The sequence below is a fragment of the Ciconia boyciana genome, chromosome 2 (genome assembly GCF_034638445.1).
Source record: "Ciconia boyciana chromosome 2, ASM3463844v1, whole genome shotgun sequence".
Taxonomy (NCBI): Eukaryota; Metazoa; Chordata; class Aves; order Ciconiiformes; family Ciconiidae; genus Ciconia; species Ciconia boyciana.
In genome coordinates, this window is record NC_132935.1 from 114,426,037 (window position 1) to 114,449,324 (window position 23,288).

The window sequence follows — 23,288 nt, forward strand, 5'->3', positions numbered from 1 at the left end:
GCTTGACATTGGAAAGGTTCACAGATTAGAATTTCTCCTACTTTCTTTAGAAAAAGCGTATGTCAGTATTGTAACACCTTTATGAACGCAGGGGCTCCAAAGAAGATTTCTGCAGTTGCCAGGGCTTGAAAAGTAGTAACTCAACAAGCTAAGGCAAGAAACAGAATTTAAGGAAAAAGAATTCTACTGTTTCTTCATGAATCATCATTATTCAGGCTACATCTATGCATACAGCCATTCTCCCATGCACAGCTAATGTTCTTTTTCAAGACCCACTCTGTTTATACTGCCTATAATTAGTCTGGTGTATTGAAAAAAGAACAACTTTGTGTGATATTGCTTTCACAGCTGCCTGACCATTTTCCCTGAGACTATTTCTTGAAGTAGATAGAAGCATCCATGTTTGAATGGGGGAAGAATTCTTTGCTTAATACGAATGTTATAATAAACAAATTTTAGTCTTATAATCTGTTTAGGGGAGAAGACTTTACCTCCCATGTCTAACACAGTGCCAAATACCAGATTTCTTTCAGTAGTAACTTTGTGTGCTGAATGTTGCAGCTGTGATACTTTCGGATCTCTATACTGCATGTCAGTCTTCTGTGCTCCTTTGAACCACACTAGTATTTTTCCTAAGAGTCCTTCCACCACCTCAGGTCACTATGAGGCTTAAAGGGATCATTCCCAAGTTGCATAATTTAACTATGTCATCTTCTGTGGTAAGAGTTGAATCAAGAATAAAGGAGTATATCACAGGTCTCTAAAGGATTGATTGTGCGAGCAAGGGCTTATTTGCCTTTGGAGATACTTCAGTAGTTCAAGATTCCCTTTCCATCTAAATTCCTCCTTATGCTTTATGGCAGGCAGAAATCTGCAAGAGGTTAGGTAGGGAGAATACAATATGATGGCTGAGAGAAGCAAAAAGATGCTTTTTCTCATGGCAGCTCTGACTGCATGCTTTACTCTGTCTTGACCAGTGAGGCTTCTTACAGAGTGGGCTGTTGCAGGGAGAGCATCTCTTGTGTTGGGACTTGTGAACATGTTTTACTGCAGTACTTTAATATCCAGAAGGGATTAGAGAATAATTAAAGCTAACATCAGTAGAATAAGGATTTAGTGTTTTCCTTAAAAACTTTCCTTAGTTTCTCTTAAACTCCTATCCACTTCTCTATTTTTATTTCCTTCCTGTTGGAGTGATTTTTCAATTCCAGCAGAAAAGCACTTAGTCAATCTCAGATGGAACATATGTACACTCCGTGCATCGTTTGGGATGGGTGTATGCATTAGCATTGAGTGATGCAGGGCATTTTTCCTTTTCCTCTTTACGTGTGTTGAGGGTATTGCGCTTGCCTAGGCTGTCAGATCCTCTGGCCTAGAATGAATGGCTGCAGCTGGAGTCCTGAACTTTGAACCCTTCTGTACTAATGCAATGAGCAGCCACCGGACCACCAAGCTAGTCAATTCAGAGTTCTTTCTGAATGTACACTGACATGTGCTTCCTGCTTTGGGTTAGGGAAGTAACTGAAGACTTGCCTTTTACTAGGCATACATTGTTTTAAGAACTGCCCGACATATTTTCAAATGGTTTTTCCATTAGTCAGAAGTGATTCCTGAAGTGCTTTTCTCACAGTTGACCCAGATCTGTTTTGCTTCAGGAGCTACACTCAGCAGCAAGTTGAATTCTCCAAAATGGGTTTGAACTGGAGGAGACTTTGTTCTCTATGCTGAGGGAAATTCTGGGGGGCAAATTTTAGTGATGAAGGAAGAGGAAAACATATTTGCTTGTTTCAAGTCAGGACAGTAATTTCTGTTCCAGTGTGTGGGAACACAGTTTGTGTGTATCGCTTCACTGGTCAATGCACTGTGGATTTAACTTTTCTTTTGAAAAATTAGAAAAACATTTCCCATGTGTCATTAAAGGGCTCTTAGGTTCATGGGTGTCTTATAAATGCCAATTTATCTTTTTGTTTTATTTCACTGATGCTTCCTTCTGCATGAGGCTTTTGACTGAAGCTTTTGATTGCTATTGAAGGCAGTAAAGTTATCTCTGCTGACGTCTCCCTAAAATCTGTAACTTTATGAGGCTTTTTCTGATTTCTAATTTATCCCATTTGATACTGTAGTTTTCACTGCATGATTTCACATGGTGCTCAGGCCTTGTGATTACATAATGTACTTTTTATGAAAATGATGTGGTGCCAGAGGGGGAGGCTCAGAGTATAGGAAATCATGAACATACAAAAAACTTGAGCTCCAAAATAGCTTTAATTAGAAGCTTATTTCAAAGAGCTACCACCTGCCTCTCATTTTGGCTTTGTATTAGCTCTAAAAATATATTGTGGTTTAAAAGTGTGACGTAAACATATTCATATCATGCTAGAATAACAAAACTACAAAACAACAGTAGCTGGACTTGTGCTTAAAAGTAACGCTGTCTGGCTGAGGGACGTTCCTCTTGAGGCACAAGCTGCTGAAACTATGTAGAGTACACTAAGTGATTCCATCTGATCTGCAGAAAACACTATGGGTTATATTTTCACTTTATAAATATGTCACTGGCAAAGCCAACTGGCTGCAATAAGCTTTTTTGAAATGGACATTTCTGGCTGAGTTTTTGGAAGACTGCATTTCTTAAAGTGAAACATAAAAACTCCATTCACTAGCTACACATTAAAAACAAATGGCCAAAGGAAATAAGATGACCTATAAAAAGCTGGGAACTAAGAGTTCATACACAATTTAATTTTCTTTAATTATGCTGTACATGTAATAGTTTGGATAATTGGAGTTTGATCTACTAGTACAAGCTAGTTAAAATCCAAATTTGAAAATCAGTGAGTAAGAACAGCACAAATATAGTGAATAAAGTGGTAGGTATATTAAGAAGGGATGCTGTGCTCTTAAAGGCAAAAGGAGTGATTACTGATTCAGTCTTAGGTACCCGATGTATATTTGTTTCTTCAGACAGTATGATTCAGTACTGCAGTATGCTTGGAGATCATCGGAGGGCTCTAAAGAACTAGTCATGTTATGTCAGTCATATTCAATCATATCACTACTGTTAAAACTGGAGATATTTTAACAATTATATTTGTGTGTGATTAGGGATTATGAACATTAAAGATGAATGCTTCCATGTCTGATATGACATGTAGCTTCATATATATTGCAGAAGGTGGTGTAGTTTTTCTATTCATCATTTTCATGATGTAATGAAATTGGTAAGAATGATTGTTATTCATAATATACATGAGAGCAGAAGCTATTACTACTTGTTACTTAAGCAGTGACACCTCAAGACCTCTACTGACCTTTACTTTTTTCTGTTATTTGAATTGTGATGTCTACTAGATTACCACTGCATATCAATTATTTCCAAAGAATAGAAATTAACAACTAAATTGTATATTTTAGACAAGCTTAAACCCTGAAGGTTGTAGTCAGAAGCTGTCTAAAAGACAGCTTTTTCACTACCATCAGTATAACCAGAAGTACCTGAAATTTAATTCTATTACAAAATATATAAGATTCCCATGTTAGTAAGGGCATTCACTTTACAATTAAATGTCTTCTGCTTTTAATCTTATGATATATCAAACAATATTTAGAACTTTTCAAAACAGTAGAATAGCAGAATGGCAAAAATGTAAACGTAATTACTGTTATAATTTTTTGCTTACTTATTTTATGCACAATTTTTTTTTTTTTTCTGGTTTTATCTATATCTTTCTAAGGAAAGATGAAAAATAAGAAGCCTTAAGAAGCAAAGTACAAATGTGTTCTACTGTGCCTTTACAAAAAGTTTTTCAAGCTGATATCTGTAATGTTTTTGTCTTCACATTTCAGGTACCGGGAAGTTCCATTGAAGCTAGACATTGAAAGTTAAGGTTCTGGAAATAGGGCAGACAGCTGCAGATTTCTTCTGTAGCACACTGCTGATAGTAGGAAAATTCATAGGAAACTGTGGAAGGGGAGTTGAAGACTATCAACATCAGTTGATAGACTGATGACTACAATCATCAGTTGAAGACTTACAGGGTTGTATTCTTGATAAAGGTGTAAAATAGAAGTGGAACTGAACAGTTAGCTAATGTAAAGTGTTGAGAGGGTTTTCCGTATGCCTTTGAATGCTGAATGCAAACATAGGTGATTTTGAGGTAACAGATGTAAAATAACCGTGGTCACATGGACACCTGCATTATGAAGCACTGTTTTCTTGCAAGCCAAATAAAAATGCTACTAGTTATTTCTAGTAGGCAATAACTGTATTTTAAGATAACTATACCTAAGAGACTGTCATGGCAACCAATGAGCTAGCACGTTTTACTAGTTATCAGTGTTTGTACAAGTTTCTCAGAGTACTTTTACTGTTTACTCATAATTTTATACAGCTGGCTAACATACTTTTTCTAGACTGTATCATTGGTGTGAAAATAATGTCAGCAACTGTTGGGGAGTGGAAGCTGGGTATCATTAACATTGACAGCATACAAGTGCAAGATAGCATATAATGTGCATACAGGTGACCTTTCAAAGATAATTGAGTGGCATTGCAATGACATCAGCCAGCTCCCACAGCACTTGTGGGTGCATCACATCAGTCCTGTGAACCTAAGTTTACTTTGTTTAAATATTCCCTAACCAGATCTCCTTCCACTGAGGGTAAGTCTTCCTTTGCTCAGACTTTCCCTTTGGTTGCAGGGGCCTGGGATTCCTCAAGACCAGTCTTACTAGTAAAGATGGAGGCAAAGAAAGCATTGAGCTCCTCAACTTTTTGTGCCCTTTGTCACTATGGCCCCTGCTCCATTGAGCAGTGGTCCCACATTTTCCCTAGTTTTTGTTTGCACATCTGTGTATTTGTGGAATCTTTTTTTGTTGGCCTCCACAGCCCTTGCCAGATTCAACTCAGCTGGGCTATTGCTTTCCTAACCCCATCCCTGAATGATTATACAGTATCTCTATATTCCTCCTAGGTCACCTGCTTCTGCTTCCACCTCTTCTACACTTTATTTTTATGTCAGGGTAGTCAGGAGCTCCTTGTTTATCCTTGTAGGTGTCTTGCTGCCTGCCTTTGCTTGACTCTCTGCTTGTTGGGATAGACCGTTCTTGAACTTGGAGGTGATCCTCAAATATTCAACCAGCTCTCTTGGACCCCTTTTCTCTCCAGGGCCGTATCTCGATAGATTCTTCTAGGCAGATCCCTGAAGAAGCTAGTCTGCTCTCCTGAAGTCTATGGCTGTGGGCCTGTTTTATGCCCTGCTCATTCCTCTTATGCTCCTGAACTTACCCTGATCATTCTCCTGATCATCTCATAGTCACTGTAGCCAAGGCTGTACCCCAACCTTCACATCCTTCCTTCCCTGTAAGTATCAGGTCCAGCAGAGCACCTCTTCTGTTTGGCTCATTAGTCACCTGAGTTGAGAGGTTTCTGTCAATGTGTTACAGAAACCTCCTGGATTTCTTGTGCCCTGTTGTTGTTCTTTTTACAGATACCAGGGTGGTTCAAGTCCCCCATGAGGACCAGAGCCACCAAATGTGAGGCTTCTGCCAGTTGTCTGAAGTGTGCCTCATCTACATCTTCCTGATCAGGTGGCCTATGGCAGACACTCATATTGGTCTGTTCACTAATCCTGACCCGTAAGCTCTTGACCTGACCTGGCTCATCACCTGTCCCTAGGCAGAACTCTGCATTCTGAGTGCTCTCTTGCTAAAAAGGGGCAACTGCTCATCACCATCCTGGCCTGCCCTTCCTGAAGGGCCTGGATTCATCCATCTTAGCACTGCAGTCATGTGAGCTAGCCCACTATGTCTCTGTGATTCCAGTGAGGTCGTAGCCCTATAACTGCACACAGACTTTCAGTTCCTCCTGTTTTTCCCCATACTGTGTGCATTACTGTAGAGGCATTTCAGAGAGGCACTCAAAAAAGCCATGAGAGCTTTCTCTATAAGGCTACTGTTCCATGGGCACTTACTTACTTGGATTCCTGTGCTTGAGGTGATTCCACTTCAGCCCTGTTTTGTTGATTGCTATGTCCCTTTGGTTCACATCATCCCAGGACCCTTTGCTTGCCTACCCTATCTACCACTCCCTCACTTGATTGTTGTAAAATCTCTCCCTCCCCTGTCGTTCCTAGTTTAAAGTTCCTCTTGCTGAGTTGGCAAGCCTGTTGGCAAAGATACTTTTGCTGGATTTAGTCAGGGGATCCTGTCTCTTCCAAACAGCTGTCAATCCTCAAAGAGGGTCACATGGTCATAAAACCAAACTCTGTTGCGGATACCTGTCGTGCAACCAATTGTTGGTCCACAGGATTTATCCAGTCTTCCTCATGCCCTTCCCCTTCCTCCGCAGGATTAAGGAGGAAAACCACCTGGGCCCTCATGCCCTTAACTATCACCCCCAGAGCCATGTCACACTTGATACTTTCCAGGTCACCCTTGGCAGTTGCTAATCTTGTATGGAGTTATTTGTATGGGGTGATGATTCACTCATCTGAAACTTTTTTAAAAAATTACAAATTCAGGATGGTGTCCAACCATCAGCTTAACAGCCATCAGATAAGTACCAGATCTGGCTTGGGAGTGGGGAGGAACTATGTGACCTGAGCAAGGGGAGCTGGAGGCCCAGAGGGAAGAAGGTGAGCAAGACTGTTCCTGCCAGCAGTAGCAAAACATTAGATTGGTTTTGCTTATTTGTCTACTCACAGCCTTAGTGTGCTTCAAGTGATACTCTTTGAACTTGTGTAGTTGCTACAGTTCTTTTATGAATACATGCTTTTGCTTTATTTACACTAATAATAGTTGATAGTGTCAACTGTTAGTGATGAAAAGCAGGGCATTCAGAATTGTAGGAACCTTAATATTAAATAACCTTCAAATTCACATACGCATCTTGCTTTATTTTTTAATTGAAACATATAAGGTACTTATTTATAGATCACTCTCACTAATTTCTGAATTGTATGTTAGTACATTGCAGTGTTCTTGGCTAGTACTTCAGAGACTATAAGCAGCAAACCAAATGTTCATTCTGACTATGATCAGCAGTTGCTGTAACCTCTTGAATACCACATATTTCAGCTGCAGAATATCAGCTACAAGTTACAAATAAATCAAACAATTCTGGAATCTGTCCTATGAAGAATATTTTAAAAGGGTAAATGATTCTTAAAGACATAATAAGGCTGCTTTATACAAATAATTTCAGAGGAAATGTACTAGATATGCATCTTTAAGAGGTGTTGTCTATATATGCATATCTAATGTGTTTTTATACTGTAGAATGTTTCTAGTTTAATAACAAATAATTCTAAGATTGGACAGAAGCCCTAGACCCTGCTTTATAATTTAAAAAGTCTGTGTAGAAAATCCTAGGAAAATCATAGCTCTAAAACAATTGGTCTGTTTAGAAAATGCTTTTGGAGATCTATGTCAAACCCATAATTCTCTCAAAATGATTGCATTTAGTCACAGAAAACATTTCTTCATTGACTTTTGCTGTTAACAGAGGTAAAGAGTTTACATTTCCTAGAAGGATGTATGACTTTAATCTGCACGTAGAAGAGGAAACATTTAAAATGTTTCAAGTTTCCAGTGTAGTGGTACAAACTTCAGAATGTTATAGATTAAACTTTTGAGACTTAAATCATCAAATTGAAGTTGCTAGTGACAAGTGGTCACTGCTTTAATGAGCTGCTATAAAGATGATATATTTAAATTTTCTCACTTGCAGTAGTAGGAAAAACCAAAGATATATTGGTTTGACTTCAATATCAGGCAAAATCTTAGTCTGACTACTTTTGAACAGTACTTTAATGATTTCTGTGTCGAATTGCTTTTCTATAACATGTTGGTTTATTAGTACAGATTCTGACATTTTTCATCTTAGGAAGATGAGTTTTCATTTTTTCTCAGCTAAGTTTCTTTTTGAAGTCACCAAGGATTATTGATTAATGGAGTACTTCTCTCATGTTTAATAAGGGATTATTCTAATGTTGAATAAAATTATTTTCTATATTTAACTTATGAATTTGTCAATTGGAAATGCTATTGCTACCTTGCTAAAGCAAAATTTAAGTGTTTGATATTGTCAGTTAATGTTATCCCTCAAAATGTATGCACTTTAGGAGTTTTCAAACAGACAAAACCATCAAAACTCCATTAAATAAGAATGAGGTTTAAGGTTTTCAGAAAAGGTTTATGTAGAACATAAGGGAAGAAACAAGTGTTGTGATTAAGTGCTTAAAATGCCATTGGTGTTACTGAAATTACACTGTTGAAATTGCTTTGCAGTTCAGTATCTATGTAATCATTGGTGTGAAGGATTGAAGTATTTTAACTTTTTCACTAGAGACTGAGAGACTCAACTTTGCCTCTACCAGATGAACAACATGAATTACACTTTCAAATGTCCTTCTTTTCAAATGGTTGATATTTGCAACAGGGTTTATAGAACATGTAGTGAATTATGTACAGAATCTGGAAAGAAGGATGGGAGAACTTGATTTTTAGAAAATGGGAAAATCTGAAAAAGGGATGAGGGAGGGCAAGTGGAAAGGACCCAGCTGGTTTACCTTCCTCATGTTTTTTTTCTGTTCTTACCCTAAGCTAAATTTTTATTGTATGTTTTAATCACAAGGACAAGTAACATGATGTACTGCTGACCTATTACACTACTATTTATTTTTAAGTAGTTGAAGTTTCTATGAAGAATCACAGGGGAGATGAACAATGTTTTGCACTGTACTTTACATTTGTTGCTTTTTCAGATACTGAATATCACTTTGACCTTTGTTATCTTTATCGAAGTGTAAGAATGAAGTTTTAGTCTATTTTTGTTTTGTTTCACCTTCCTGTGTTAGAAAACAGTTCTTAAAGGATTGAGGATGGGAGCTTAGTGAACAGACAATTTGTTTGGGTCCTTCACGCATGTAGACTAATTCCTGAGACACAACGGAATATTTTAATGGAGGTGAATAGACATTTTGAATTACAAGTATTTCATGTTGTGTTTGCAAGATAGGGGCTTATCTCTGAATTCAGGAGAGATACTTCTATCAGCTTCAGAAGGTGTTAGTCTTACTGGTATAGTGCTCTCTTTGAATGCATGCAAAATATTGTTTGTTTGAATTGTTACCCTTGCATATGAAATGCAAACTGTATAATCAGCTTCTGATCTCAGAGGTCTTCAAAATGAATTTAGATTGGTATACTTGAGGCATGACAAATCATGTCTTAAGTCATGTCTTGAGGCTGCTGAATAATGGACAAGGCTTGAAGTAATTTACTCTGAGCTGAATTTTATTTGTTTGGGGTTTTTTTAGTCCTGTTGGTAACACTGAGTGGGCCTGTTTTGTTTTTTCTTTCCTTGAAGACAGAAGATGTGAATGCAAAGTGTGGAAAACGTTACCGTTGTATTATTTTCACAACAGTACATATTTGTAGGACTTTCTGTTATGTTGCTTAAGTAGACTTGAAAGAGTAGAATAGGTTATTTTTAAACCACAGTTGTTATAACTGCTTGTAAGGTGTAGAGGCATTTAAGAACCAGAATAATTTGGGGTTTGGGGAGTATTGAAACATTTCTTTAAACTAAAATGGTAATAGTTATATCTTTAGAAATTTTGGTTTGAAATAAAATATCTAACTCTCTTTTTCTCTTAATACATTCTGAATGTTATTCCCCCCCAAATCTAGTTTGTTTATTTTAGTAAGTAAGCTTTTATTGAGGTTGGAATATTTAGTGTTCTTCCTCATAGTAAACACTCATGTAAAATAAAATGAATCTTATTTTTGTTAGGATTACTTATGAGTACAATTTTCATTTACTAACAATTCTAGGATTAAAACTATATAAATAACATTGCTTTGTTTCCTTTGTATTTCTTTATTTTGTTTTCCTTAGGTCGAGATCTGATATGCATACAGTCCATGGATGGGATGCTCATGTTGTTTGAACAGGAAAGCTATGCTTTTGGCCGTTTTTTACCTGGTTTTCTTCTGCCTGGTCCCTTGACTTACAGCTCTCGGACAGATTCTTTCATTACAGTGTCGTCTTGTCGACAGGTTGAGAGTTACAAGTATGTGTTCATTTTTAGTAATTATAGCATATTTTGGTGCTATAATTTAGTATGTAAACAAATTAAAACTAATCATGTCTAATTTTTATTGCCTTTGCTAATAGTGTATCCTGAAGCAGGTGATCGGTTGTTGCAGGAAAGAAAAAAAAAAAAAAAATGTTGTATGTTGTTGAGTGATTACTGTCTCTGTACAGTCATAGAAGAAAGCTTACTGTGTGTCCTGGGGACTTTGTGGTCCTATTTTATTTGTATAAATGTATTAAGTTTACTAGCTTATCAAGGCACATCATGTTGTCCTGCAAGTGCCAGGTTTTTCCCTGCTTCAGTTCAGTCTAATCTGTGCTTTCAGTGTTGTCTGCACTGTACTGCTTGAGCAAGATGTTCCTTCCAGTTGGTTCAATGGGATTTTTATTTTGATGCAAATAAGTGTTAGTCTGATGAACCTGTTCAGTTTTCAGAAGAGATTTGAGACAGGGCTTTGGCTTTTGTGATCATAGGATCCTCTTAAGGGAGTGAGGGCTGGTGGGGAGAGATGGAATCCACCTTGACAAAGCGGCAGAGGAGGCCTGTTAACTTCTTTGACTGCTAGGCTGAGGGATAGGTGCTAAATCCAGCATGTAAGTGATGGTACAGGGTATAAGGGTCAAATGCACAAAGGGGGATGCTTTCATAATACCTTAGAGGAAGTGGGACGAGTGAGGGCCCATATTAAATACGTATTTACAAACACCTACAGCCTTGGCAACAAAGAGGAGGAACTAGAAGTTGTGTGTGCAGTTAGAGATGTGACAGGGTAGCTTGCTTGACCAGGGTGCTGTAATTGATTACTCCAGGCTCTTCAGGAAGAAAAGGCAGACAAGGGGGGAACTTGTGTTTGTTGTAGTTTAACCCCAGCCAGCAGCTAAGCCCCACACAGCCACTTGCTCACTCCCCCCTGGTGGGATGGGGGAGAGCATCAGAAGAGTAAAAGTGAGAAAACTTGTGGGCTGAGATAAAGACAGTTTAATAGGTAAAGCAAAAGCCGCGCACACAAGCAAAGCAAAACATGGAATTAATTCACTGCTTCGCATCAGCAGGCAGGTGTTCAGCCATCTCCAGGACAGCAGGGCTCCATCACATGTAACGGTTCCTGGGGAAGACAAACTCCATCACTCTGAGCATCCCCCCCTTCCTTCTTCTTCCCCCAGCTTTATATGCTGAGCATGACACCATATGGTATGGAATATCCCTTTGGTCCATTGGGGTCAGCTGTACCAGCTGTTTCCCCTCCCAACTTCTTGTGCACCCCCAGCCTACTTGCTGGTGGGGTGATGTGAGAAGCAGAAAAGGCCTTGACTCTGTGTAAGCACAGCTCAGCAATAAAGAAATAATCTCTATATTATCAACACTGTTTTCAGCACAAATCTAGAACATAGCCCAATACTAGCTACTATGAAGAAAATTAACTCTATCCCAGCCAAAACCAGCACAGTGTTCACCATGGAGGAGCACCTTGAATACATCGGGCTCTCTTACTCCACCACCATCTTGAGAGTTTATCAAGCATCCATCTGTTTAGAATCAGATGGGTGCTTGAGGAAGGGGATGTTGTGGTGGATGCCTGCTATGAAGCCCTTTTTAAACAAGAATTTTCCCAGTTGCAGGCCCTTGTTCTCATGGAGAACTAATGTCTGCTGGGAGGGCAACATAATGGACTTCAGCAATATGGGAGGTTTCTGAGGTGTGTTAGGGAAAACTTGATGCAGGTGCTAGACAGCCTGGCTAGGGAAGATGCTTTGCCAAATCTACAACTCAGAAAGAAGAAAGACATGTTTGCAGAAGTAATAGTCAGCATCTGCCGTTGAATGTTGCAGACATCGGCTGCAGTGACCATGAGATGATATAGATTAAGATCTTGAGAGAAGTGAGGAAGATAAGCAGTGGGCTAAAGACTGTAGATTTCAAGAGAACAGACTTGGGCTTGTTCAACGAACTGGTAGACAGGATCCTGTGAGAGGCTGCCCTGAATGGCAAAAGGGCTCAGGAGAGCTGGTGAATCTTCATGGATAACCTTCTCAAAGACCAAGAACAATCCATTCTGATGTTCAAGAAAATAAGAAGTAGCAGAAGGCAGCTTGGCTGGACAAGTGGCTTCTGACTGAGTTCAAATGGAAAAAAGGAAATGTATGAGAAGGGAGTTAAAATGGACTACTAAGGACGAATATAAAACATCATGTGGACATGCAGGGGATGGGATTAAGAAGATATAAGCTTGGTTTAAACTTCTACTGGCAGAGGGTGTGAAGAACAAAGAGTTCCACAGATACCTCAGATGTAAAAAGGTAGATCCAGGAAATTGACCCACTACTAGAACAGATTGGGCAACTTTAACAAAGGCATGAAAAGACCAAGGAACTTAATGCTTGCTTTGCTTCATCATTTTTGCATTAAAACTGACAAGGTCTGCTCTTAGGCTTTTTGAATCTCTGTGCCTAGCAGTAAATTGGGGTGGGGTGGTGTTTGGGGCAAAGCTACTACCCATGATAAAAAAAAAGAACTAAAAAAATTGATGAAAAAGTGTCAGAGCTGTCAGGTTTACAGAGTAGTAGTTGTCCACAGTTCTAACTAGCAGCCAAAGATGAGTGATGTTCCTCAGGAGCTGAGACTGGAGCCAGTATTTCTTCAACATCTTCATCCTGGACAATAGGACAGAACGCATGTCCTGAAATTCAAGGATGATGCCAAATTGTAGGAATTGTGATATAAAGAGGGTAGGGCTACCATTCAGAGGAACCTCATCAAGCTGGAGGAACGGGCTGACAAGTACCTTAAGGATTTTTTTTTTAGGGATAATCATATCAAAGAAAATAAGAATGCCACTTTTTATAGATTATGCCTTGAGAATCTAATCTGGGGAATGTTAATCTAACACAATGCTTTGCCACACTACCTTGCTCTATCGGCTGAATTTCTCAAGCAATACTCTTTTTATTATGCTGCTTAAGCTTGATCAGATGGTTTTTAGATTGTGGATATTGCATGAGCAGATTATAGGTGTCGTGTATTGTTTTCTTAATAAAGGAGAAGATATATGTGTTGCAAGTAAAAGTAATTTAATAGAAAATTCATATTTTTCCTGAGAACTAAATTAGAGTTTATTAATATTGGTAAAGAATCAAGAAATTTTTTTTTTAAAAAAGAATAGCTCATGCACTTTCATTATGTTTAGATTCTTGACTTTTACCACAAATGTGGCTAAAATTTTTCCTCAGTCTGTCACTGATTCACAATTGTGCTGTCTTTATTGTAGGTAGGTGTAGTTTTAAAGGAATTCTTCACTTGGATTCTGGTTATTGGTCTTTAGTGCCAAGTGTTAAGATGCTAGAGTACTAATCTCTAGTGTGTGTCTGAACTATTAGGACATTAGAACAGAGTTAAGTAATCCTTCTAAAATGAAGGAAATAGACATGGTAAAGAGAGAAGAGGTTATTTTTACGGTTGTATTAAACATGTTTTTTTCTTATTATAGTAAATGAAAAATATAGTAGTTCTATCTAGTCTTTTTAGCCAAACAACTTGCCAAATTTCAAATTATCTGTCTTCCTATAGCTCATACAGACCAATGCCTTCGTTTGAAAGCAATATTTCCTGTGTTGATTCTGAATTCTTTCAAGATCTAATAGCAAAATGCCGCTTATTTAAATGATCGTATACTTGATGTGATAGCTGAATTGAAAGTTTGTGTTGGTCATCTGTGGCTTGAGTTTTTTGTGATTAAAAACTTGTATGCAGGTAGTTGGTACTTAAACGTCAATACATATTGCTGTTCAACGGGACCTTGATTTGAAAACTATGTATTAGTCTCTGATTAGTTAATAAAATGATAATGTGCTAGCCAAGACTATCAATAAAATATGGTGAAAAAAGAAAATGTTATTAGGTCAGAATCTGCTACTTTTCTCATAGATGTGTGAAACTGAAAAAGGGAAGTGAATTTGTTCATATAGAGGACACTTAAAGACATGATAATTGTACTAAAAGCAGCTTATTTAGTATTTTAACTAGGTTATCGCATTCACTTTAAGCAATTTTTTTTTTATTCCAAGTACATATTAAGTAAAATAATTTTAGAAACTAAAATCCTTCAGTAGCAAGCACCACAATACGTGCCTCTGAAATGTGAGGGCTGCTGGTATCATCTTTTTAGATCTATAACTTTGACAATATACAAAAAATATGTACTTTTATTTGTTAGACTGGAATTGGAACATTCAGAATTGTGTTGGTTTGAGATTAGGAGCTGATGGCATTCCATGACTCCCAGAATTGAATGCTATCTTTTGGATAAGTTTTTTGTTGGTTTTTTTTGTTGTTTATTTCACTTTTGTAGGAAACTTCAGTATTTTACAGATTACCTAATTGCGTACATTGGAAACAGGGTAGTTCAGTAACTTAGGACACCAGCACTAATTCAGGAAAGAAACAGTTACAGAAGAGTCAATGAGGACACAGTTTGAACACTGAGGATTGCACAGGTGTAAATGAGGACAGATGGATGTGTGGAGCTTTTATGGCAGTTGACATCTTTTGTTCTAAAGTCTTCATTGCAAATTTTTCTTAGTGTGGTCAATTGTCAGTTACAAAATAATAAAAAACCCCCAAACCCACAAACCTCCCATCTTTTGCTAGATGTGCCACCTACTGGTGCCATCTCTTGGATTGGAAAAACTTAGTTTACTTAATGGATTGTGCTTGAGAGTGTAGCTATTAGATATAGCAGATTGTATTTCAGGGTAGTTTAGGAGGTTTTTTTAAAGCTTAATAAGAGCAAAAAAGTTTATTTTTTATTAGAATCCTAATTTCACAATTTGAAAATATGTTGGTTTCTTGCTTCTGTCTTCTTTGTGGTCTAGATTTCTATCCTCCAATATATTTATCTGTTGAATTTATTTTAACACTACATAAAATCTGAATAAAAATGTTTGTTTTAATTTCTGCCTTTACACTTAGCTGTTATCCTACAGTGATATTTATTTTAACATCTTTGCTGATGATAGATGTGTTGCAGTAGGCTTTCTAACAATCCTTTTAGACTGTGCTTGTACTGTGTATGTATACTCGTAATATGATAATTATATTTTTTACTTAATATAAGGTTATTAACTACAAAGATATATTTTATTTTTTCACTTTTTTAAACTTCCTATAACAGATACCAAGTGCTGGCATTTGCGACAGATGCTGATGAAAGACAAGAAACAGAACAGCAAAAACTTAGTTCTGGAAAAAGACTTGCGGTAAAATCTATTTATTTTACATAAACTGTATGGTACACTGCATACATGTTAAAAAGACCCATGCTACGTAACGAATGGAAACATTGTCTGCTGACAAAGGACCTGATCCAATTGCCATTAAAAGCAATGGAAAGACTCCAGTAGATTTCTATTAAGATTTCTTTGGGCCTCAGTTGTTTAAGGTTGGGCCTTAAAACTCACTGTTGTTCTAAGGAGGGGAAAAAAAAAAAAGAAAAAAAAGAGAGAACTGTGTACTGGAAATAACTATTTCTAAGGTGGTCTTTGTAATACAGAACCTAAACTGTAGTCAAATAGATAAATAGGTACACCTGAAATATTGCTCATGTTTTTAATTTAAGTCTGTTTGTGACTTTGTATTGGACTTACAAAATTAACCTCATTCTACTTGGGCAATCCTTTGTACTTAGAGAAAACTCCACAGTGAAAAATGTTTCCATAAATAGTCAGTATCCTGGACTGTCTTTGTCAAAGACCCGTGGATTCAATGGTCTTCAGGAGGTCCCTGTGACTAAGTTGTTTAATATTTGAGCTGCCTCCTATTAAGAGGAAGAGAATTTCATTCTCTGTGGTCCTGCAATAGAATTGCTTGTCTGCTAAATATACTATGTAAAATGCTAGATTCAGCATATTTCAGGTATGACAGTAAAATGTTAGGAGAGCATTTTCCTTCCAGTGGCTAATCGTAGAATTTTTTCAAACTGTAAGTCAGTCAGAATCCTACATTTTGAATTAGGAGAAGACATAGTTTTTAAATAAGAAATTTGGAAATGTCATCAGATATGCTGCAAATTAAATACATTTTCTAAATCTAAAATGAGAAGCATGCATGGAGACGAATGTAATAAGCCTGGCTTTTTTTTCCCCTTTGAGTTTTAAGATGGCACTTCCAGCTTCATATATCAGATATGCCAGTATGTTTACTAACACATTCTATGTTCTTTAAGCAAAATGATTGATGCTGTTCATATAGGAAGTGCTGACAGTTGAACTTCGGTATTTTTTGACTTCAGAAATTCTGAATTTCTGTTTAACCAGCTTGGCAGCAGTCAAAAGCAGTTTTTGCATGTGTGAATTCGTTGAAATTTCTCAGAGGAGCTGAAATAACAAACCAATGAAATGTATCAATAAGCAGTAGTATTGTTTAAAGATGTGAGGATATAGGCAAGGTGGGATTTGTAAGTAGTTCCTTATTATATTAATGTATGTAGTTGGAAAAGTAAACAAGCTATCATATACACAAACATTCTTCAGACTGAAGAGTGTACATTAGTGACTGCAAGCATTAATATTGGCTTACACACCTAAAACTTTGTCTATTTTTCCATTTACATGTGTTGGTAGAATAAGTTATCACCTTTTGCTCCCTAACCTTGCCCTTAATATCTAAGGACATGTACAGAGGGAGATTTAAATGATTCTAATACTCTGTTCTTGGATTTAATAGTTAAAGTATAAAGCATTTTCATTTTGAATGGAATGTGTATTTTAAAATTTAAATATACTTAAGTGAACTGTATAACCATCGATTAATTACTATTTCAAAAAGTGGATTATGTTTTTGCTGCTTAACTCACAATAAGGAAAGTCACCAACTGCCTTCAAAATAAGAGGATAACTAATATTTTCTCATTCAAAAAAAGACCTTGATTTTGCTTTTCTGTCTATGTTAATGATATTCATGTAACTTGATAAGTTCTAAGCCTTCTCTATAAGTTTTGCCTTTAATATGCAGCTGTCAACTGATCTCTGGAGCATGTTTTTTCTTTTGAAGGTGGATTGGGTTTTAAACATCGGAGAGCAAGCACTGGATATATGCGTTGTCTCCTTTAATCAGGCAGTTTCTTCTATTTTTGTGCTTGGTGAGAGAAACTTCTTTTGCCTTAAGGATAATGGGCAAATTCGATTCATGAAAAAGCTTGATTACAGTCCGAGTTGCTTCATTCCTTACTGTTCAGGTTTGTAAAAGAAAAATTCAACTTAACTTTAGCTTGGTTACTTTTACAGCGAAGAATTTTTTTTCCACTGAATAAATATATTTTTCTGAATAAGCTGTTGATTTGTAGAAAATCTGTGGAATTGGAGCTCTCTGTTTGGATGAAACAGGTTTATTTTCAAATGTTACTTAGTGTGAAGTGTCACAGTTTTTAGAATCTAAATAGATATTTTCTCATCAGCAAATTGAGGTACTTGTCTAGTGTTTGAGCAAGCTTGCCCAGGCTACCAAAGCCACAAACATGGAGGAATGAGAGATTTTTGGAAGAGTAAACTAGTGTTTGAGGACTTTTGTCATTTACTGATAGTTAAAAAAAAACCAAATAAAGTGTACTGTTAGGAGATGAAACTAACTTATTACATTGTATGGAAGAAACGTGGTTGGATGCCACTGTAGAACTACAGATTCTTAATACCTATTCTATATTAATGTTTCAAAAACTATCTGATAAATTTTTGACACCAGGTCTTATTTTAGACTTAAAATATAATTTTCGGCTTTATAAATATGATCTTAACAATCTTCACATTTTATACTTTCTGATTTATATTAGACTATAAATAAAACCTATAAATGCATACACCTTTAATCAGTATTCACAGGTCAGTGAAGTAATGAAGAGTATAAGTAGCTGGTATTTAACCAATATGTATTTTGTCATATCTATCCTGGCATGCTAACACGGCAATTATGAGTCTTTGTTAGTCGTGTTTTAAATTACCAAACATAGCTAGCTAGAACCTTGGAAAGTTGTGGCACGTGTTGTGTAGTATGCAGTTGAAATTGGTATCCATAATTAATCACATACATACTTTGTTATTGTCAATGTAACTTTCATAACTTTTGACACTTTAATTATACTAAATTCATTTATAACAAGTAATGGCTTAAAAGGAAAAGAAAAAAGAGTGTAATGATATAAGCCTCAAAGAAAAGTACTGGCTTTTGAAAATTCTTCATCCTAAAACTGGTTTTATATCTTTAACAGTGAAAGAAGGAACAATAAACACTCTGGTGGGAAACCATAGTAAAATGCTGAATGTTTATCAAGATGTTACACTGAAATGGGCCACTCAACTTCCCCACATTCCTGTATCAGTAAAAGTAGCAAATTTACAGTAAGTAACTTGTTAAAGTTTACTTTTCTCAGATTAATTTCCAGTTGTGAAATTTGCTTGTAGATCCTAAGAAACAGTTCTGAGGTATGTAACAAATAAGGTGACTTGTAAAAGGAAAATTCAAAGTTTTTTCTTTGTTTTGTAAAATACTTATTTCATTAATGGGCATACTGTTAATTCTAGAAAAATACTGAAACTGCTGTACTGTGCTTTAGATATTCTGTTTTTCTTGAGTGAAGGTAGAACCTGGGGTCTCATACGTCCAGTGGAGTAGTTTGTTCTTTAAAAGAATGAAAAGTGAAGCTTTTCAATCTGGCAAGATCCTTCCCTGAGACAGGAAAATAGGGAATCTCACTGAAAATCTGTTCTTCATTAAGCATTTAAGAGCATATGAATTCCAGAGATGATTTGTTGGAACAGATTATTCAGTGTTAAATTGTGGAAGTTAAGGAACCATTTAAATTGCTCAGGATTGCACTGCAACAGACCAAAACTTTTTGTAAAATACACATAAGACAGGTCAGGGAAAAACTGCTTGGGTGGGGGGTTGAGTGTAGAGAAATTATGACAAATTGATAACTTCTGCAGAGTCTGTCACTGAAATAAGCAAACTACCGAAAAGTTCAGCTAGTGTTTTTACAATCCAGCTTATGCCTGTACTGTGTGCCACTGGACCTGTAATAGGTGCTGGTTGCCCAGTGCCTGTGACCATACGGGATGCAGTAGTAGTGTCCTGGTCAGGTAGATTACTTCTGATCCCCAGCAGGCTTGTGGCTGCTGTGCCAACATACACTGGATTGTTGAATATTTGATAATAAGTTGTGTGTTTTATCTCATAGCAGATGAAAATGCAACATCTGACTAACTAGCTTTACTGACTTAGGCAGAGTAATCTGAGGGATGTTTGTGTTTTGTTTGGTACTAATGGTTACCTCATGATTTTTTAATAATTTATAATTTAAATTTTTTTTAGACTCTCTGGAGAGAGTTGTGCTGGCTTTCATCCAACAGGTCTTACAAGTAACATATAACGAATAGTCTTAGTGGGACGGGTAGTATAAACTAAAAGTTAATTATGCAGGATATGATAGTACAGCTTTTGAAGTTTGGAAAAAATGTTTGTGTCGAAAAAATTTGAAAAAGGCATTGATTTTTACAACAGCAGATTGTACTAATATTTGCATATACAATTATTTGTTTGGAAACTCATTGAACCGTCTGTTTCAATAATGCCTCTAAGAAGTTTATCCAGATTCTGCCCGTTCCATGTGAACTTTAACACTGAGTAGTTTGATCTTAGTGAGAATTTTGAGAGCCTACTAATTTGTCCCAGATCATTTTGCTAGTTGGATTCAGAATTCCCACAGACCTACTAATGCTAGGGTTTGGTTTGGGGTTTTGTTCTGTAGAGGGTGGAGAGACAGCAATCTAGTTATACAAACCTCTTTATACAGGTACTGATAAATTAAGGAACATCTGTGTGTCTAGACCCAATGGCCTGAAAGGCAGGGAGAAGTCTAGAGCATATGTGTTTCAGAGCTATGCTTCTTCTGGCTTTCTGTTTAAAAATATGCAGTATGCTTTTACTTCTTTCTGACATTAAAAATAAAGATGAGCTAAACAGCAAAAACTGTAGTAAAGCTTATAGAGGTAGTAATTTGGCTTAAACAAAAGAATATGTTTTTTTTTTTAAAAAAAAACAATTTGAAAGGAAATTCCTTGACCCAATGTGATAATGATTTTCTAATACTCCACTTGAGAGAGGCCTCAGTCTCAGCTGGGGCCTCTGGGCACTACTGTAACATAAATAATATTAAGTACTTTAATAAGCATAGACTTGTTAATCCTACACTGCTGAGAGATTGAAGTGCCTTAAATATGACGTATGTCAGTTAATTACTTTCACATCCTTTCCACTTTTATTGCAGTAATACTTACAAAGTAAATGGAGCATTCTGAAAGCAGTTGTCTCTACATATCATATATGTTCATCTGTATTTTCTTGTTGGCATAGTGTCTGTTACTTCTAATGTGTCGCTCTGCTTTGCTGCCTCATAAAGGCAGTCATATACTTTATCCTGTAATCTTGATAGTCTACTTCTAAGATCAACTGTTCAAATGCTTCAGAGAATTCCAGCTAAATAACCTGTGTTTCTAGTGTGTGCCCCTCCTTATTCTTTATGAATTGATTTTTTTCTCTTACAATAATGTGAAATGCAGTATTTCCCTATTGCAATACCAGTATGTAAATAATGATAATAACATACTACAATATTTGGGATTAAATTCCAGCATAAACTGCTTGATTTCCATCACATTTTCAGAAACATGCAAGGAAAAATAGAATTGAAGAGAAGTGGTTACTTATAATGTTTTTGGTGAGGTGTCTCTGCACTCTAAAAGTGATGTATTTTTAAGCTGTTGAACTACATTTTTTTGCCTTTGGTTAAAACCTGAGTGTTCTCTGTCAGGAAATTGGAAATTTCCTATAAAAGCTTGTGGTCAGAAACTTGAACTACAGGCAAAAATGTGAGAGTTTATCTTATTCTGGGTTTTACCTGAAGATCTCTATAACTATGATCACTGAACTGGAAGTTCAGTTCTAATCATTGTCTCATATTTTGTTAGAAGTTTATATTCTGGTTCTGTTAATGTATAATCATTACTAACTGTTTATGACATTGTTTTAATGTCAAGGGGACTCCTACATGCTTAACACTGCCTGGATTGCTTCAGAGGTATTACCACTTACATTGATAATTTGGATTAATTTAAACTGCTTAGGACTTTGTTTCAGCACAAATTCATCTTCCCTTTGATAAGCCTGCTTGGACAGTTACATTTTTGCATGCCCTGTGTTGTAATCTTTAAAGTTATGGCTATTCTCACTGGAGCTGAAACTCTTGAAGAAAATGGTTTAGGTGTTCTGCCTGAGTTGATTAAAAAACCCCGAACAACCCCTGAAAAAAACATCAAAAGACCCCCTTCTAGAGTGCTTTGAAGAGAAACTGCCCATATGCTGCAGTTAGAACAGCTGAAATCTGGGAAGTTACACAAAGGAATTACAAGAATTCCTACTCCTCTCAAATTTTCAGTGTTGAAATGGTAATTGTGAGCAGCAGTGTTTGCTTGGTATCCACCATAATTATATAAATATCTTCTTAGCATTGACTTCAAAGTCCATTCCCTTTTTGCTTGCCCTTTAGTTTCCATTTTTCTGTTTCACCAGAGACCTCTTTTCTAAGACCTTCCTTGTACCTCCACATCTCCTTTGCAAAGGAAATTTCATGAGCAATGTCTCTTATGTTCATAGGTTATCAATTCTGTGAATTTGTCACTTGTTGATGCTTCTTGAGACGTGTTAGATTTCTCTCTCACTCTCATAATTCAGGTAATTGTGTGGGGAGCAAGCCCATAGGAATGTGGTTCCTACATAGAGTTCCTGTTAGCTAAAGCACCTCATATGAAAGTCATTTTTTCCCTGTTGGCAGGGATTTGAACCTGTAAAGGCAAGTGACTTAATACTTGCCTACCAAAAAGATGGGTTATGTTTGTCTGAATCATCTGAAATAACTTGTTCAGGAAGTAGCAGAAAGTCACTTTTTAAGGGCCTATCACAAGTCATATTTGTTTTTCTGTGCCTGAGTTATCCTGTCTCTATATGCTTGACCATAAAAGGTCCTTGGAGTAGATTAAAATACTTAGACAACTACTTTTCTATTTATTTGACACTAACTCACTTGGCAAAGCTGTTCCTAAGAGTACCATGTTTTAATGGCTGATTGATTGCACTAAGTATTACTCTGACCTGGCTGGCCTGAAACTAGAACATTATGTTAAGGTGCGTTGAGTCTGAAGCAAAATAGCTCATGTTGCTAGCCTCAGGGATGTTTCCATCGCAAACATCTGAAATGCCACTGTGGGTTGAGTTAAAACCACATAGATAGAGCATTATAGCTTAGATGTAGTCTCAGGAAAGGGATTTCTGTTTTGATCACAGTCAAGTTACAAACCAGTTTTTGCAATAGGAAAGCATGAAGCCTTTGAATCAGGGACTTTGTTTCTTCTGAACATTTTTAAAGTTCACTAGTCTTAATTTTACCACTCGGTTTTGTTTGTACGCAGCCTTCAAGTTATATCTGATAAGCCTGTGAATGCTACAAGGTAGCCTGACTTTTTTCTTTTAAACTGGAATAGACGGCAAACTTTGTAAAATACCTCTTTTTTCAAGTCATATGTCATGTTGCCCCTAATTTTGGTTCTTTGTAGTTTTGGCTATCCATCAAGAAATGAAGGCTGGTGGTATCTATATGGCAAAAAAATGTTGATTTCATATGGAATTTATCAGCAGGCACAGTTCTAACAGTAAACCAGCCTTCTCTGAGGGTTTAGGGGATGTGTTGTGGGAAAGATAATTCTTCCCTTTCTATTTAATCTACTGGGGACTCTTACTACTTTAGACACCAGTTTATCAGTGAACTTCATGTTTAAATGAAGGATATTTTCACCTTCAGCCACACTGGAATTTGATTAGAAATACCCAAAAGAAAAAGCTTTAAAGCCACCTTTAGTGCTTGTCTATAGGTAATTTGATGCTTTGCATATGTGGTGCCTCTTGCTTTTAGGAGCTACATCTAGAAATTAGAATATGGGAACCAACTTTCTTTTGTGAGCATTTATGTATACTACTGTATCTGTGCGCAGAAGGACTGTTCTTCATGGAAGAAGCAAATAACCCACAAAATGACGTGTATGCCTTGTAAAATGTGAAGTTCCTTTTATTACAAGGGGTTGACAGGTATGG

General features: G+C 36.7%; 1 protein-coding gene across 7 annotated transcripts in view; it reads left to right on the forward strand.

The window, feature by feature from the left end:
* Window positions 1-23,288, forward strand: part of BBS9 (Bardet-Biedl syndrome 9) — a 309,847-nt gene that overhangs the window by 23,071 nt on the left and 263,488 nt on the right. For all 7 annotated transcript variants that reach the window (XM_072853644.1, XM_072853649.1, XM_072853643.1 and 4 more), the window contains 4 exons: window positions 9,902-10,076; window positions 15,268-15,352; window positions 17,145-17,328; window positions 18,355-18,484. In XM_072853644.1, coding sequence (XP_072709745.1) covers window positions 9,902-10,076; window positions 15,268-15,352; window positions 17,145-17,328; window positions 18,355-18,484 — 574 coding nt within the window. The remainder of the gene's footprint in view (window positions 1-9,901; window positions 10,077-15,267; window positions 15,353-17,144; window positions 17,329-18,354; window positions 18,485-23,288) is intronic.